Source organism: Pelophylax lessonae (genome assembly GCF_965119305.1).
Source record: "Pelophylax lessonae genome assembly, chromosome: 3".
In the NCBI taxonomy this organism is placed as follows: Eukaryota; Metazoa; Chordata; class Amphibia; order Anura; family Ranidae; genus Pelophylax; species Pelophylax lessonae.
The window spans coordinates 618,800,490-618,818,974 of NC_138770.1; the positions used below are offsets into that span (position 1 = coordinate 618,800,490).

General features: G+C 37.6%; 1 protein-coding gene across 1 annotated transcript in view; it reads left to right on the top strand.

Moving 5' to 3' along the window:
* Positions 1 to 18,485, top strand: part of USH2A (usherin) — a gene marked incomplete at its 5' end in the record, with an annotated part of 1,334,617 nt that overhangs the window by 773,054 nt on the left and 543,078 nt on the right. The window contains 2 exons of the mRNA XM_082250984.1: positions 14,938 to 15,088; positions 17,542 to 17,684. Of these exons, the coding sequence (XP_082107110.1) occupies positions 14,938 to 15,088; positions 17,542 to 17,684 (294 nt within the window). The remainder of the gene's footprint in view (positions 1 to 14,937; positions 15,089 to 17,541; positions 17,685 to 18,485) is intronic.

An 18,485-nucleotide genomic window follows, 5' to 3' on the forward strand; every position in this document is an offset into this window, starting at 1 on the left:
AGGGCCAGCCTGTTGCAGACCCGCAGTAAATATGTGGTGGGCAGTCCAGAACAGGTTAATAAGGCAGTGTAAAAGTTAAGAATAATGTGAATTGAAGGCCCTGTTTACATATTTTATATTATGGCTTTTTGTGCTTTGGTGGGGGGCGGCAATTTTTATTTTGCCTAGGGCGCCAAAAATCCTTGCACCGGCCCTGCCTGTGATCATCCACCACTGTTGTCTTCCGCAGACGTCTAGGCCTTTTTATGTTGCTAGGCTCACCAGTTTGTTTTTCTCTCCTTAGAATGTACCAAACTGATGATTTGGCCACTGCTAATGTTGCTGCTATCTCTCTGGTGGATTTGTTTTTGAAGCCTTACAATGGCCTGTTTCGCTTACATGGACAGCTCCTTTGAACGCATATTGTAGGTTCACAGCAATAGATTTTAAATGCAAATACTACACTTGGAATCAACTCCAGACCTTTTACCTGCTTAATTGATGAAAAAATAACGAAGGAGTAGCCCACACCTGGCCATGAAACAGCTTTTGATTCAATTGCCCAATTACTTTTGGTCCCTTGAAAGGGGGGGGGGGGTGGCTATTCCTAAGAGCTGTACTAAACCCTTCCTCTAATTTGGATGTACATACCCTCAAATTAAACCTGAGAGTGTGCAATTTCACCCCATTATATAACTATAGCTCAAATATGTTTTGTTAAATACCTGAAAAATAAAAATGAAAGTGTGCCTGTGTCCAAATATATATGGACCAAACTGCTCCAGAGCGCTCTGAACCTTAGACCGGGGGAAAAGGTTCCTTCTCCAACAGGACAATGCAGGACAATGACCCTAAGCACACAGCCAGGATAACAAATGAGTGCCTATGGGACAACTATTTGAATGTCCTTGAGTGGCCCAGCCAGAGCCCAGACTTGAACCCGATTGAACATCTCTGGAGAGATCTGAAAATTGCTGTGCACCGATGCTCTCCATCCAACCTGATGGAGTTTGAGAGGTCCTGCTAAAAAAAAAAAAAAAAAAAGGAGAAACTGCCCAAAAATAGGTGTGCCAAGCTTGTAGCATCATACTCAAAAAGACTTGAGGCTGTAATTGGTGCCAAAGGCGCTTCAACAAAGTATTGAGCAGAGACTGTGAATTCTTATGTACATGGGATTATTCTTTGTTTTATTTTTTTAAATAAATTTGCAAAGATTTCAAGCAAACTTCTTTCACGTTGTCATTATGAAATATTCTTTCTAGAATTTTGAGAGAAATAATGAATTTAATTTGTTTTGGAAAAAGGCTGTAACATAACAAAATGTGGAAAAAGTGAAGCGCTGTGCATACTTTCCGAATGCACTGTATATATACACACATATACACAGTTTTATTGTTCAACCTATAGTTGATTTATATTATTTTATTCATACATTCCTTGTGTTTTAGTTTAAACAGATCAGTGATGTAATATAGCATATAAACAGTGCAAAGACCTGCAGATTTAGCTCTGCAGAGCTTGCATTGTAACTTATATTGAGATGGGAGTCAGAGTAGTTGGTGACAGTAAAGTAAAGATTGTGACAGCCAGTGGAGGATTCCCACGGCCATAAGATTGTCACCTGGCCAAAAGTGGATAACAAATGCAACCGTCAACCCATGTCTATTGATATCCTGTTAGTTGCTCCCTCTTGTTGCAAGTCTGCAAAAACAATGCAATCTCTGTATGGATGAGATTTTATCCCAGCAGTTGTTGACTAGAAAGTCTGAAAGACTGTAGTAAAAAAAAAAAACTAGAAAAAAGAACCTACAGATCTATATATGGAATATAATAATACAATATTGTAAAGAAATCATTAAAAATGTTGACATTAGGTCAACATGACTTCAATGTAAATACTAAAATACTTACTTACAATGTGTAATTACTAAAAAAGCACTATAGGTTTCCTTTAAACTGAGTTCCTCTTTTATAATATACTCGCTATTTCTGTGCTCATGTCCCCCAGTAGTCATATATGTCTGCAAAACATAGATCAACTCACACTACAATGAGAGTTTAAAAAAAAGAAGCAGCACAACTCAGACTGATAAATTTCAGAAAAAATAAGTTGTACTATAGGCTATCTCCTGCCATTTCACATCCCCAGTCATGTAATGACTCCGCCAGATCACTACAGATGGAAATCTCAAGGAGGAATGCTCAGCCGTCTCTCTTCAGCAACAATCAGTGGAGAACCTTTGAATTATTTGTTGCCACAACTCCATTTCAGGCCTGATTCCTATATTAAACTCTGAAAGAAGATATTCGCCAATGACCCAGTTTATCATGAGCACGCATTGTGGTGCCATTTACTCCATGTGTATTCATAGCCTGCCCGGTATCTGCATCTTTCTACTAAGCCCGATACGGCGACTCTCGTAGGCTTTCATTTCTCATCAGCGTTCCTCATTGTACATTGATAGACGGGGAACGTGGCGGTATCCACTTCGGCAGATGACGAAAAAAAAAAGCCTTGACGCTTACTCTGAGGAATTGTGTGTGGATAATATTTCATGAAAGCTGGAGATGCAAAATAAATAATCTGGAAATACACAGAGTTCAAACATAGTCTATGTCAGAAGCTCATTTTCTGCCTCTCTGGGGAGACAGTAGCGAGGGCTGTGTGCACTTTTTCCCTGGCTAAGCAATGCCCAAGAAGTGCAGGGAAGATAGGCAACAAATTATTTATACAAATCATTCTAAATCTATCTATCTAGTATCTATCTATCTATCTCAGTTAAGTTAAGGCCTGTACACACGATAAGAAAATCGGAAGTAAAATTTCGTCCGATGAACGATCTGCCGATTTTCGGATCGTTAGTATAGTGCTTTTGACAGCCAATTATGAACTTTCATATGACAAAAACTGGATGTGCAGGCTATAAAATTTCTATTGTACGTGAACACGTCTGATTTTCATTTAATTAGTACAGTTTTCCTTCAAAAAATATCATAAGAGCAAGACTAGGCATGCTCGAAAACTAAACAATATATACAAAACAATTCAACACATGACATCACTTTTGAAGTTGAATTCTGTCGTACGAGAATTTTTATATGAAAGTAACCTCTTAACTTTCCATATGAGACTAGAATGCAACAAAAAATATCCAATAATCCAATTTATCCAATAATCTGATTGTGTGTACGAGGTTTTAGAATGCCAGAGGAACTTGAGACAAGATACTAAACTTATTAATCACCATGTTATATAGAGTATAATATCTTATCTCTTTGTTAAGAGCCGGGTTGAATGTTGTAAATCCCAAGGGAGCTGAGAGAACCTTCTTCTAATCAAAGGAAAAAAGGGGAACAACAGGAGTCAAAGTGAATGGGGAGGGGTGCCTAAAGTAACATTAATGATATCCTTATTTTCCAAAAATAATCCATACACATCCACTATTTAATGGCCCTGTAATCTATTTTTGGTGAGATTGTTTCTTACTGTGTTTTTCTGCCTCCTTGTAATGTCCTCTGCAAGCTCCCAAACCTCAGTCGGTCATGTGTACTGCTCTATGCACACTACACATCTCATAGTCCATCTCAAGAGTGGGACCATGGAGAATGAACGTAGCCACCCTCTAGCACATCCGATCACAGCATTAAAAAAAAAAAAAAAACGAATTTGGAGGAGGCTGAGAACAATAGAAAGGACTTTTCTGAGTTTAGAATACATACTTGAAAACCAGAATTTAGTGTCACGTTAAGTCAAAAAGTTTTTAAAATTTCAGATAGAATTGTGAGGAGTTAGAACCACTGTTGAGTTTTTAGCGCTGTCTGTGTCTCCATAAGGGCCTGTGCTAACCTATTTTGCACCCTAGGCAAGACCAGCTACTTCCACATCCCCCCTTCCCCTCCCCAAAAAATAAAACATTTTTTAAAAACAGTAGAAAATATTAAAACAACAAAACATGACACTGCTAAATTACTTTAATTTGCAAAAATAAGTGCCATGAGATGCCAACAGCACCAATATTACAGGTAAAATATATATTCACTAAATATAATTTAACTGTATTACCCAAATATAAATTAACTGTATTTTTCTTAATGTTAGACAAGGAAAAAAACAAAAAAAGAGACAGAGTTAAAATGTCTCATAAAGGTTTCTGTTTTGGACACATCAAAATCTCACTTTTTGTGCCTTTTCCTTTGCAAACTTTTTTTTACCAATTTAACCAGATCACGTGCTAAAAAAAAAAAAAAAAAAAAAAAAAAAAAAACAGTAAAGTAAACCCAACCATACAATCCCATATACACAATCCTCTACCCACAGTTGATCCAGAGGAAGGCGAAAAAACCCCAGGAAAGTATGATCCAATTTGCTACTGCAGGGGAAAAAAAATCCTTCCTGATCCTCCGAGAGGCAATCAGATATTCCCTGGATCAACTTTACCTATAAATATTAGTACCCATTTATATTATGTACACCTAGGAAAGAATCCACGCCTTTTTTAACCTTCCTAGCGGTATTCCCGAGTGTGGCTCGGGGTTAAATTTCAGTTCCAAAAGCAGTAACCCCGAGCCACACTCGGGGTACCGCCAGGAAGATTGCTGGATCCTGGTAGAGGGGTTACTTACCTTGTCACCGGGATCCAGCGATGTATGCGGGCGGTGTGCGGCGGATCTTCCTCCCGATACTCTGTGCCTCGGCTTCTGTCTCCTGCAACGTGACGCTCGCAGGGGGGTGGAACCGGCGGCAAATTCAAAAGTAAAACACACTGATACATTGCAAAATAAAATAAATTCACATTAGATTGCCCCCCAGTGCCCTTTCCTGCAATTTTACTGTACATTTTATGTATATATATATATATATATATATATATATATATATATATATATATATATATATATATATACATATACATATACATATATATATATATATATATATATATATACATACATACTTTAACTTATTTATAGTCATTTATTATATTATAATTTATGATTTTGTGTTTCAAACTTTATCATACCCGAGATGTTATAAAGAAGAATGCACAGTAAAAAAGAAATGATATGTAAATAGTTGGTTTGAGCTGCTCATTTTTAAGAATTACATGCTTTCAGCACCTAAAATTGGAAAGAATCATACCGCCAGGGAGGTTAAAGCATTCTAGTGGGGTAGCCAGAACCATTATACTGGATACATTATAGATAAGTATACATGTTCGCCAGCACACCATGGACCTTGCATAGCAGTCCAAAAAACTTTTTATTGCAAAAGGATCACATCACATCAGGAAACGTTTTTTTCCATGATTTTGATTGGCGGTAGGTTCTCATATATTCTGTGTTCACTGTTTACGCTTGATCACATGCCTGACGGAAGGGTCCTGTGTGGCTCCGAAACATTAAAGCACCTATCCTGATCGGAGGAGAATAAAAAGTGTTTTGGACTGCTATGCAAAATCCATGGTGTGCTGGCGAACATGTATACTTATCTATGATGTATCCAGTGTCCAGCTGGTGATCGCTGCAGCACCCATAACAGGTGTGCCTATTTCCAGGAAAGTGTGCGATGGGAATATGAACTATTTTAAATTCCTGACATGTCACAACAAACATACTAAAAAACTACTAGCACCCTCCCATCTACCTCCTATACTTCCCACTGGGAGCGTGACTTAGCAACCTCAACTGACCCCCAAACTTCAACTGACCCCGAAGAGTGGAGCAAAATCTTCTCTATGTCTCTTGTCTATGATAGCGAAATGTTATTTGGTATTGGGTGCAAGCCCATATAGCACACGCAAATCCTGCCTATAGCGACAGATGTTTAGAGGCTGTGGCCAACCCAGAAAACTCATTCATGTTTCGAAGACTTGCCCACATTTAATCGCATTCTAGTCCAGAGTCTTCAGACTTCTGTAATTTTGCTGTTTCATCTACCCATCCGCAAAGACACAAAACTGGATTTATTACATTGTCCCATTCCAGGCTCATTTTTATACCAACAGAAGCTGGCAACCTATTTATTTCTGCAAACTTACTATACCCAAGGCTTGGAAGAAACCCACTCTTTCATTTGCAACAGTGAAGGAGTGCTTGACCACTCTGATGATTAACGAAAAGATGTTTAGCATTCTGCATGATTCCTAATCCAAAAAAAGTATTGAAGCCTTGGCTATCCTCTGCTTTTCCCTCCCTACCCCTGAACAGTCTGGGCAATCTGTAGCTTATTCCCTATATAAAAATAAATACTTGCACTATGGTAAAAAATTAAGTGAAAAAAGAAAGAAAATATTTAGCAGCAGCTGTGCACCAAGTGTGAATCACTTGTAAACATGAAAGAAATAAAACAGCACTAGCATTATATAAACTTACATATACTGTATATATAACAGTCAAAATAAAGTGATATAATCAGTGTAAAGTGCTCTTGTGCTCCAATCTTAAAAGTTCTGAAGTGCTCCACATAAATTCATTCTGTGATGTGACACACCCCCTTTTGTGTTTACTAGAAACCCTACTAGAAACAATGGACCCCCAGCTTTTCAGTCTAGGAGTCAAACAGGCTTGATTTAAATAGGACTGATGGGTCACAAGGAACTCCCCAGTAGCCTCTAAGATGTTCCAGTAGTACCCAAATGCGAAACAAAGAGAAGGAGCCTTTAAATGATGCAATAAAAACATACTTACAAAACGGTAGCAGTAAAACCGCATGTAAAAAGCAATAAGCTTCCGTGAACGCCGTAACCACCATGCATGCCACGGCAACCGGAAGTGATGTTGTTTCAACTCAATACTGGGAATTACGTCAACGCGTTTTGCCCTCCCACAGGGCGTCATCAAGGACCTAATTTCCGGTCAGTGCAAGCCTCTATTTATGTCCCGAGAAGAGCCGCCGCTTCCTCGGTAACCAATCAAAAAGACTTGGCGGCCATATTGGAAACGAGCCCAAAATGCCATTATTGTAGTATATCAATATATCCATTTGCTTAAAATAGTCTCAACGATGTCACTTACGACTGAATTTACGGATTATTAAAAAGAGCCTATTAACAAAATACAATATAAATTGCTAAAAATAATCAATTTCAATTGGAAATAACCAGCCATATATCAAATCATACAGAAATATATATGAATAAAATTTATTTTGAAAAATACTATTAAAAGATGAAAAAATAGAGAAGTAAAAAAAAAATAAAATTAAAAAATAAAACAAAAAAAGTAACTCCCAGCTTCCTGGTTGTTCGGCCCACATACTGGAGCCCGCAGATATGTGACATGCGTGGTTTGACATGTGATACATTTTTTTTATTTTACAAGACTCACCATGTGAATGTGATTCAAAATGTGTAATTTTCCCCTTTATAAATTTGGAAGTTCTACAAATCATACATTTGCCACAACTGTAAAATCCCACTTGATCAAAAAAGTTGCAAATCTTTTTAGGTGGATCAACTACATTATGAGCTAATTTTAAATGTAATGTTGGGGGTTTAGTATAAATAAACTGTGGTCTGTCTAGCAACACTTTCCATAGTTCTACATTCTTTAACAATATCAGCCAATGCTGTTTGATAAATTTCTCTATCTTTTTATATTGTCGGGTAAAGCCTGTCATTAAAGCAACTCCGAAATCTTTTTTTTTTTAACAAATCCTCTCTATTCATATCACCTACTATTCTTTTAACTTGCTCTTAATCTTTAGCCCTTCTCACAAAACCTTTCCACCAAAACATTTGCCTGTATATCATAATCATCCCTTTTATCACAATTCTGCCTTACTCTCATCATCTGTCTTTCAGGAATGGCTCTCAACCATCTGGGATGGTGGCAACTCCCCAGAGGGATGTAACCATTCCTGTCAACTTCTTTAAAAAAGGTTTTGGTCAGAAGTTGATTATTCTCCTTTGTATACTACAAGGTCCATAAAATTATTATATTCTAAATCAAAAGTTGCTGAAAATGAAATGCCATATCTATTGTTACCAATTTCTCTAAGGAATTGTAGAAAGGATTCCTGTGACCCCCAAACCACTGTGATGTCCCCAATGTACCTTTTGTAAAATCTCAATTGGGGTATGCTATTATCAAATATAGCTTCCTTCTCCCAATGACTAATTAAAAGGTTTGCCATTGATGGAGCAAGTTTGACACCCATGGCCACTCCTTTCTTCTGTCTAAAGAATTTCTTCTCATGCCAGAAGAAGTTGTGGCTCATGGCCTAATCTAAAGATTTCAGTAGGAACTCTTTTTGTTTTGTTTTATTATTGGTGCCATTTAAGGTCCACAACACTGCCTCAATGGCATGTTGTTGTTGAATGTTGGTGTATAGGGAATGAACATTGATGCTGGCTAATATAAATCCACCGTCTAAAAGAAGGGGGGATTTTTCCTTTGAACACATGTACTAAAGTAGGTTCTGCCACCGTCCCTATATGTACATTATAATGGGGGTTGCTGGTGCCTCAGACCAGATAAAGTGGGACTTTATGGGCAAGTGAAGGGTATATCAAGCAAAATGCATTGTATCAATTCAAAAAATAGAGTAAGGTAAAATATAATGGTATTTAATCTGTAGATACCGGTAATAAATGTTATACAACAAGCATTAAGTGACAGTGGTGCTTGGGACAGAGCCCAAGTGTGAAGAAAAGAAAGATGATTCCGTGGAATCAGTGACAATGGTGTTATCAAGTGACTTAAAACATTGGATTCTTCTGTTTTCCCTTGGATGTTGAAATGGGAAATAAACTCAGAAAAAAATCCTAAATTGCTGACGCGTTTCGGCTCTCTTGTGGGCCTTTCTCAAAGCGTTCAGTCACTCAGTCTGTGGTCTATAAGAGTAATATAAGGTATAATGTGTAAGGATAATTTTAACAAATCCTTGAAATAAATCATACATTGTTGGAGTTTGAAATAATGTATAGTTACATACATGGGTGCATCCCCTGTATCCGTCCACATTCACAACGGGAATCATGTGTTGCAGGGCCTAGGATTATAATTATGTTGTTTCTTATAGTGTATCTCAGATGGATCAGGTGAGTATATATGTATTTTCTTATGTATATATATATGTATATATATTCACTTACATCTGAATGCACTGGTGGGAGGGTGTTGTCTCCAGGATCCTGGGGGTTAGTTTCCCTCTTTATTTTATGTTTACCAGGCTTGGATCTAGGGTATAATGGACAATTGTATCGATAGTATACATAAAGTGTCCGGTAAATAAACCAAAAATATCCCACAAATATATATGTGGCAGTATCTCATGAATACTTGTAAGTGCTTAAAGAGACTTCCCGATGGTGGTGTGGTACATCAGAGTGAAATAAAATAAAAGTGACTATAGATGCTTCGGTGCCAAGTTTATTAGAAAGCATAGTAAAAGGCTTCACAGTCCGTTGCACTTACAATTATGTTGTCCTTCTGGCTTGCGCAGTGTAAGAGGTCCGTCCTCTCCTCTCCGTTGGAGAGAAGTGAGGATTGCCTCACATTCCCCGGCCTTATGAAGCGCCTCGCGCATGCGCCTTGCGCATTGCACGTAGATTGTCTCCATGGCGGCGTGACGTAGGCACCGACGTCTGCGCCTGCGCTAGCTGGATGCGTGCGCAGGCCGCAACCCCGTTGCTGGGGACGCCGCTCTGGCCGCCGACACGGAAGGAGGAGCCATCTTATCCCCGAAGGGATTGGTGGGTCCTGGTATTCCCCTACAAAGTAGGGGTTACCGTGCCGGGTGTGATAGTGCGGTATACCTAGATCGACCCGCGGAATTATGGAACACACCCCAGTATGCTCTAATCATATACAATTCATTACAGTGGTATAATAATAAATATAGATCTAAAACATGACACTAAATTATAAAGTTCTATATATATTTATAAGGAAATGAGAATGTAGTGTTATAATTAACAGCAGTGTTGCATATAGCTCCACCATGGGTAGCCGAGGATCAAGGAGGGACAGCCCTGATTGCTTGACAATACCAGGGATCGTCACAGGGCCATGTCGACATAGAATCGGGTTCCTATGTATTATTAAGGGAACAGTATTTGTTCAATGTGCTATTATGGCACTAGAGAAGATTGAGGGTAAAGGGTGGGGGGGGGAGGGGAGAGTTTTTTTGGGTGAGAAAAAATCTAGTGTATATTGAATCATGTTAGGAGATGTATATGGCAATCCCAATAATACGGACGTTTAGGATGGATGGAATGGTATTTAATCTGTCTTGCCAGAAGCAAAACCTTCCAGAAATGGACGAAAGCTTTCATTTTCATTCAGACCAGGGTATTTTGTGGCATGGAGGCGTCTAATCCACCTCATTTCCATCTGAAGTAGTCTCTTGTTCCAATCCCCCCCACAATGTGGTATGTGGATTCTTTCAAGTGCCAAAAAAGTCACTTGAGGCATTCTATTTTTGTGTTCATGGGCAACATGCCTCCCTAGGGGTACATAAAAATTGCATAATTGCATGCTGTTGATGTGTTGATTTACTCGTTTGCCAAATTCTTGTTTGGTCTTACCTACATAGTAGGAACCACATTGACAACGCATGAGGTAGACGACTCCTCTTGTCCTGCAATTTGTAAAGTGTCGGGGTTTAAAGAGCTCCCCATTGGGGAGTATGGTGTTGACGCATTTTTGTATCACACTGCATTGTCCACAGTTTCCGCATGGGAATGTACCCATGTGTTTACAGGGGTCTTTCCTTGTTTCCCTGTACTCACTCACATAATTATAATCCTAGGCCCTGCAACACATGATTCCCGTTGTGAATGTGGACGGATACAGGGGCTGATGCGCGGAAGGAATGGATGCACCCATGTATGTAACTATACATTATTTCAAACTCCAACAATGTATGATTTATTTCAAGGATTTGTTAAAATTATCCTTACACATTATACCTTATATTACTCTTATAGACCACAGACTGAGTGACTGAACGCTTTGAGAAAGGCCCACAAGAGAGCCGAAACGCGTCAGCAATTTAGGATTTTTTTCTGAGTTTATTTCCCATTTCAACATCCAAGGGAAAACAGAAGAATCCAATGTTTTAAGTCACTTGATAACACCATTGTCACTGATTCCACGGAATCATCTTTCTTTTCTTCACACTTGGGCTCTGTCCCAAGCACCACTGTCACTTAATGCTTGTTGTATAACATTTATTACCGGTATCTACAGATTAAATACCATTATATTTTACCTTACTCTATTTTTTGAATTGATACAATGCATTTTGCTTGATATACCCTTCACTTGCCCATAAAGTCCCACTTTATCTGGTCTGAGGCACCAGCAACCCCCATTATAATAAATCCACCGTCTATCTCCATCTTTTGTAGTAATTCCGTCAAATCCTTGCTATCCTTAAGATAGGCTGGACATTTTTGTGCCAAGGGCTGCAAAAAAAAAGATATTCACCCATTCTAGAAAACAAACAATCTACCCCACTTACAATGGGTCTTCCTGGGGGTTTATGAGGATTCTTACGAACCTTAGGCGATTGATAAATGACAGGTACGCTTGGTGCATGCGGTATTAAATATCTTGCCTCTTTTTTATTCAAAATGTCCTCTTTCCGAGCCTCTATGACCAATCGTTTTAAGGTTGGCCCTATATTTGTTTGTTGAGTTTCCATTCAAATCCTCATAAGTTTCTTTATCACCCACTAATCTATTTAACTCAGCTAAATAATCTGATTTATTGAGAATCACCAACCCTCAACCCTTGTCCGCTGCTCTGATAACAATCTGTTTTTTCTTTTTTAATGACTCCAAACCCTTTTCAATGTTTCTCTTACGTTACGGTGGGATTCATTTTTAGTTTCTCAAAGTCATGTCCAACAATAGCCCTGAACACTTCAGAGAAATGATTATTAGTATTTTTCTGGTTGAAAATTGAATTATTTCCCAGCTCAGTCTGTTGATAACCAGAATCCTCCTGTTTCGGCGACTAATGACTTTTGTGAAAATATTGTTTTATATTTAATTTTATAATACATTTCTGAAAATAAATAAAAACATTGAATTTATTCAGGTTCCTATCTGGGGCAAATTTAGGACAGAATTCTAATACTTTTAATTCATCTGTTGTAAAAGATGCATTTAAATTGAAAATACCTTGCATTATGTCTCTCTTTTTCCCCTTCCCTCCTCTGCACCATCTTGTCCTTCTCTTCTTAGTCCCTCTGTCTGGGATTGGAATGGTGTCATAGGATGCCATGGTCTCCAATTCCCTTCTTTTCTCTCTTGGGGATATTTTCATTTTCATTTTTATTTTAATTTTATTTGTATTTTACTACTCTATTTTTTCATCTTTTAATAGTATTTTTCATAAAAAAAGTCTTTATTCATATTTATTTCTGTATGATTTGATATACGGCTAGTTATTTCCAGTTGACATTGATTGTTTTTAGCGATTTATATTATATTTTGTTAATATGGTCTTTTTAATGATACGTAAATTCAGCCGTAAGTGACATAGTTGAGACTATTTTCAAGTGGAGATATTGATATAGTACTAATAATGGCATTCTGGGCTCGCTTCTAATATGGTCTCCAAGTCTTTTCTCGGGATATAAATTGAGGCTTACAATGACCAGAAATTAGATCCTTGATGACGCCCTGTGGGAGGACGAAACGTGTTGACGTAATTTCAGGTATCGAGTTGTAACAGCGTCACTTCCAGTTGCCATGGAACGCATGGTGGTTACGGCGTTCGCGGAAGCTTATTGCTGTTTACATGCTGTTTTACTGTTATCATTTTGTAAGTATGTTTTTATTGCAAGAATGAACTGCAACCTTACGGTACTTCACTATTGGCTCCTTCTCTTTGTTCCGCATTTGAGGACTACTGGAACATCTTAGAGGTTACTAGACAGTTCTTTATCCGTTCATTGTGAACTATCAGTCCTATTTAAATCAAGCCTGTTTGACTCCCAGACTGAAAAGCTGGGGGTTCATTGTTTCTGGTAAGGAGGAACACAAAAGGGGGTGTGTCACATCACTGAATTAATTTATGTGGAGTACTTCAGCACTTTTAAGATTGGAGCACAAGAGCACTTTACATTGATTATATCACTTTATTTGGGCTGTCATACATATGTTTATATGATGCTAGCGCTGTTTTATTTCTTTCATGTAGCCTATTCCCTGTCTAATTCCGGAGCCTGCAGGAACCATTCCTGACCTCCCCCTACACCCCCCCTTTTTTTTCTTTCTCTCATTTGGTCCCATATTACTTTTATTCCTGCTGTCCTACCCCGGCTTATTCCTTAGACCTGGTCAATGTGTTTAGGCCTGCAGCTTGACTGTGAGGCCATTTAGTTGAATCTTTGAAATGTAACTCACTGATTAAGCTGTACATGATCCCACCTTTAGGCCCCTTTCACACTTGTGCGACTTCTCCTGCGACTTGGGACAGCAAAGTCGCGTGACAAGTCGTACCCAATGATTTTCAAAGAGTACCATTCATATCTGTGTGACTTCAAAGTAGACCCTGCGCTACTTTGGTCCATTTTTGATGTGACTTGAGGTCCATAGACCTCAAGATTACACAGGCATTGCTTCAAGTCATGTCAAAGTTGCGCGACTTTCAGGTCGTAAAAGTGTGAAAAGGGGCCTTATTTCAATACTATTTACAACCATTATCAACCCCCTGCATGGGTGACTTGTTGTTTTTATGTTATTTTGGAAAAATGGAAACCCTATTTTTATCTGTCTGGAGGATCAGAATGGATGGGATCGGATGAAAACAGACAGGCGGTCCATTTTCATCCGATCTCCCATAGAGGAGAGCGGGGCTCTGACAGCTCTGTCTCTGCATAGTAAGCAAGGACAGACCTGTCATCCGCTTGGTCAGCGGGGATCGGCAGATCGATCCCCGCTGAGCAAAACAGAGTCTGCCGGGAAGAAAGCCCGTGTGAAAGGACCCAAACTCTCAATAGAACATTTATTGTACAGAGATATCACTCCATATGCTCCAGTCAAGTGACTGTGCCTAGGGAAAAATTATATCAGTTTCCTGCAGAAAACATTTCCCCGGTCTCCTGCCCCATGATTATCAGACTGCAACATTGTAACTTTATGAGAGGTTGCAGCAGGGGCTGATACATGTATTTGTGGACACAGCCAAGTACAGGAACCAGGATGTACATAGCTGTGTCATCTCTGAGCCGGCATCTCAGTCCAAAAAATATATTCTGACCCTGGAAAGGGCTAAACAAAGATGGTGCTGTCCTTCTGGAGAAAAAAAAAAACAGATCTAAGCATTGTTAGGGAGTATTGTGATCCGGAATAGAGGTAACAAATACCTAGAAGTGTTATCACTACACATGACGTAGCATAGACACACTTGACACGATACGATGTATCAGATGTGACCTCCTCTGTAAGCTGATCATATTGACTTGTATATCTAAACAAACAATTACAAAAAGGTATAGTTTCCCTTTAAAGCTTGTGTACATTGTAAGGAATAGATTGTAATTCCTTATGGCTCTGTCGCAGATGTTACCTGTAATTACACATTTTGTAGTGGCGTCATGGAGTGAAAACACAAGGATGTAAAAAACAGCCTTTCCGAAGGCAAATATCCATCATGTGTTTACTGTTTGCTCAGCTTGCATCGAAAAGCTACCTTTTAAACGTAATGTACCATAAAAGTAACTTTATCTGCATGAAGAATAAAATTGTCGCTATAGGTAAGGAAACATTTTAGTATTATTTTAACCCTGTTAGCCTCGTGGTAATGCTGAAATAAGATTTGGTAGGAAGGTAGTTCAGCAGTAAAACATTAAATTAAATGGTCCATGTTAACATTGCTGTTGATCCTGAGGAGAAGTTTTTTTTTTTTTTTTCCAGTATATGGAGCATTTCAGCTTTACCCAGCATATGTTCCCCATAGTATTCTCTGCTCTAATTCACCACGTTCCTTTTTTCCCAACAGCTCCAGATGGCGTACTGCCTCCAAGGCTTTCATCTGCCAATCCGACCAGTCTTCAGGTTGTGTGGCCTACACCAGTTCGTAATAACGCTCCTGGCTTGCCTAGCTATCGGCTCCAGATGAGATCCACAAATCCCACCAACAAAATCACAGAGTAAGCAAAATCATAACTGCCATTTTTAAATTGGTTTGGAAATTAAGTAAAGTCAGGATTTAAAAATATTAAGGATATTCTTAAATGAGTAACTAAGGAATTAAAATTCTGATTCAAATATAGAAAATTAATAATTGTGTTGAAACCATTGTATGTCAAATTTAAATGTGATTTTGAAAAATATACTTTCAGTTCCAGTATTATTTTTTTCTATTATACTGTATATTGTCAGTTTTTCAAAACCTTGAGGATATTCTGAAGAAATGTAAATAAGAAAAAAAAATGCAGAAAGAGTCACTGAAGAACTGTGATGTAAACATGGTGTATAAAAAATGTATGTGATTTTAAAAATGTTACTGTCTGTTCCAGTATTTTTCTTTTTTTTATATTATATTATAAGGTCAGCTTTTGCAAGCTTGATGATATTCATCAATGTAGATAATAAATAAACATCTATAAAATGAATATTTGTATTGAAATGAAGAAATGTAAAATTTATATGTGATTTTAAAAAATAATACTTTCCTTTCCTGCATTTTATTATTATTTTTTTATAAAGTCAGCTTTTGCATTGATTAAGAATATTCTATGAATATTTCGATAATTAATCACCATGCATAAAATGAATAATTGTTTTGAAAAGATGGTATGTAAAATTTATATGTAATCTCAAAAATGATTTTGTTGATTCCAGTAATTTTTTTAATACATAAAAATTAACTAAGTACATTTGGTTCCAGTAAATATATTTAATTTAATCATTCAAGAATTCTGTACTAAATGGAGATGTAGTGTGATTATATTTAAAAAATGGTTAATATTGTGTAAGTCTTACTAAAAAAGACACAAGAAAGTATTACCTAATTTGGGGAGAAATCTCATTTTTGTTTCTCGCATACCAATTGTTAATTGGGTTCAGAAAGTACAATTACTAGGAGAATGTTTTAAATATTTATATAGTCCTGTTAATGATCTTGAGGGGGCAAAGTGGACAGCAGCATTGGAAGTGACCAATAAAAAATAATGACAAAATAATGAGTTAAAGGAAAATATAATCCAGTATTATTAATTGTGTAGTGTATTATGCCCATATATTGATTTTAAATAATGAATTGATTATTTATTTATTTATTCATATATACATTTATTAATTTTAAAATGCTCAGTTTCGCAAGCCATATGCAATAAAACTGATTGAACATTCAGGATGAAATCCAAACTTATGGATGGGTTTTCTCTGGCTCATAAAAATGAAAGTGTGCAGATCATCAGTTTAATAATCCATAACAATTTTGTCTACATGAAGTACATTTTAAAGATCTTGGTTTCGTTAAAAGAAGAGGAAACCTAATGTATCTGTGCAAAAATACTGCTCTCTATTTAACAAACATTTCTGGTTGTTTAGTGGAAATCCAGAAAAACACAGTTTTTAGACTTTTGCTATGTACCAATAAATGACCTTCAATGATGATTGCCCATGTGTGGCTGGCTGTTGCATTTGGTAAAACTCATTGTTTCTTTAAACCATGACACTACTGTAAGCAACAAACTTACACTGCTGTAAATCAAAGTTCTGTCTCTTGTTAGGTCAAGAAGAGCTCCGCTCGCTCCTCACCTAGTCCATTCATAATTTTTTTTTTTTAGTATTCACAGAATACAGGGGCATTCTGTGATTGGACAAAGGAAGGTTCTGATGTTCATCTGCCCCACCTCACTCCTCGTACAATCACAAACTGTGTATTTTGAATGGGTGAAATGAAGAGAGAGTGATGCTCTTATTGATCGTATGAGAGGCCGAACTTTGATTTACCATTATCATTTAAGTAATTTATTGGTATATAGCAAATGTATACAAAAAAAATAAAACATTTTCCTGGACTTTTGCTTGAAAGAAAATTGAACTCTATTCGATTCTTTTTGCATTAACATTTTTCTTTATTAAAAATAATGCATTACATATGAAATGGAAACATGTTGCAGTAAATACAGCAAGGTACTGTATAAAAATAAATAAGATGATTCCTACTAATTGTGTTTGGGTTGGATGTAGGTGGACCCATCAGGATCTCCAAATCATAACATAACAAATAAATATGATATTAATTTGGTTCCATTCCTTACTTTTGGATGCATGTGACCCCAGTCGATAGCATCCAAATTCCATTTCTCTTCGTGGGATGGACTAGCAGGGATGACTCATGGTGGATATGTAATCTCCCAAAATAACAAATTAGCATGTTAAAACAAATGTAGCCAAGTTCCAAAATAACAAAAAATAACAAAAATTCCAAAAATACGAATCGATTCGAAACAACGAATATATACTCTTCCAAAATAACGATAACATTCTGAAAACAAATCATTCTAACATATCAATAATTACGAAATTAAATTCTTTACTTATCTGAGTAGGAGCGACATGAATCTAATGTGTCTACTTTTCATTCTTGTAGCCTCTTTTCAGGCCCTAGTGCTTCCTTAACCTACACCATTAAGGATCTTCGACCGTATACAACATATGAATTAAGAATTGTTGCTTCAAATATGTATGGTGACACCTACAGCATATGGGTCAATATGTCAACCGAACAAGACAGTAAGTACATATTCCATACCATCTGTCACAGCAGCAGGGTGCTTTTTGTCTAGATTTTCTTTAATACAGAAGTAACCCAGAAGGAATACATAGGAAATACAAGAAATATATGGTAATAATATAAAATGCTCATTTCTGTTTGTGTGTATATGTTGTATGTGTGTGTGTTGTGTAAATGCAGCTTGTAGTTTCAGCTTTGCAGCTACCAGATCAGCACAGTGCAGATTATGTTTTTGGTTACAGAGATAACACTTCATTTCTGCCCCAACAGGATGTGAAGGGAAATCTCTACTAAGTGAATAAAAATCCTCTTTTAGATAGGTTAATAGGACAATTGAGAGGATAAATCTACTTGGCGGGGACCCAGGCAGCAGGAAAAAGCCTGAGGGGGTTCTAAACATTTCTGACTCTATCCAAAACTAATGTAGCACCCTTCTAGGTAGGAGCTAGAGATAAAGTATAGTTTTGAGTCCTGTCTTCTTACCAGAAGGACTGCAGGTAAATCTATATTGTTCTCTGCCTATCAGAGAGCAGGATCTGTTAGAGAGGTCTACCTATGGTGCTCAGGCGCAACTCATTCTGTCTGCAGAGTGTTTCACACTGGTCCAATAGGGAGGCATATTGGACAGCGGGAGGAAACCTAACAAATCAGTGCACAGGCATTTGATACAGCCCTGTTGATTGGCAGAGAAAAAGTACCTCAGTGCATGCTGGGATACTGTATAAAAGCAAGGAGCACATGTGCTCGGGGTCTTTCGGCTGGATAGCGGAGTCCCGGGGGGAGGGGGCGTTTGCCTCCTT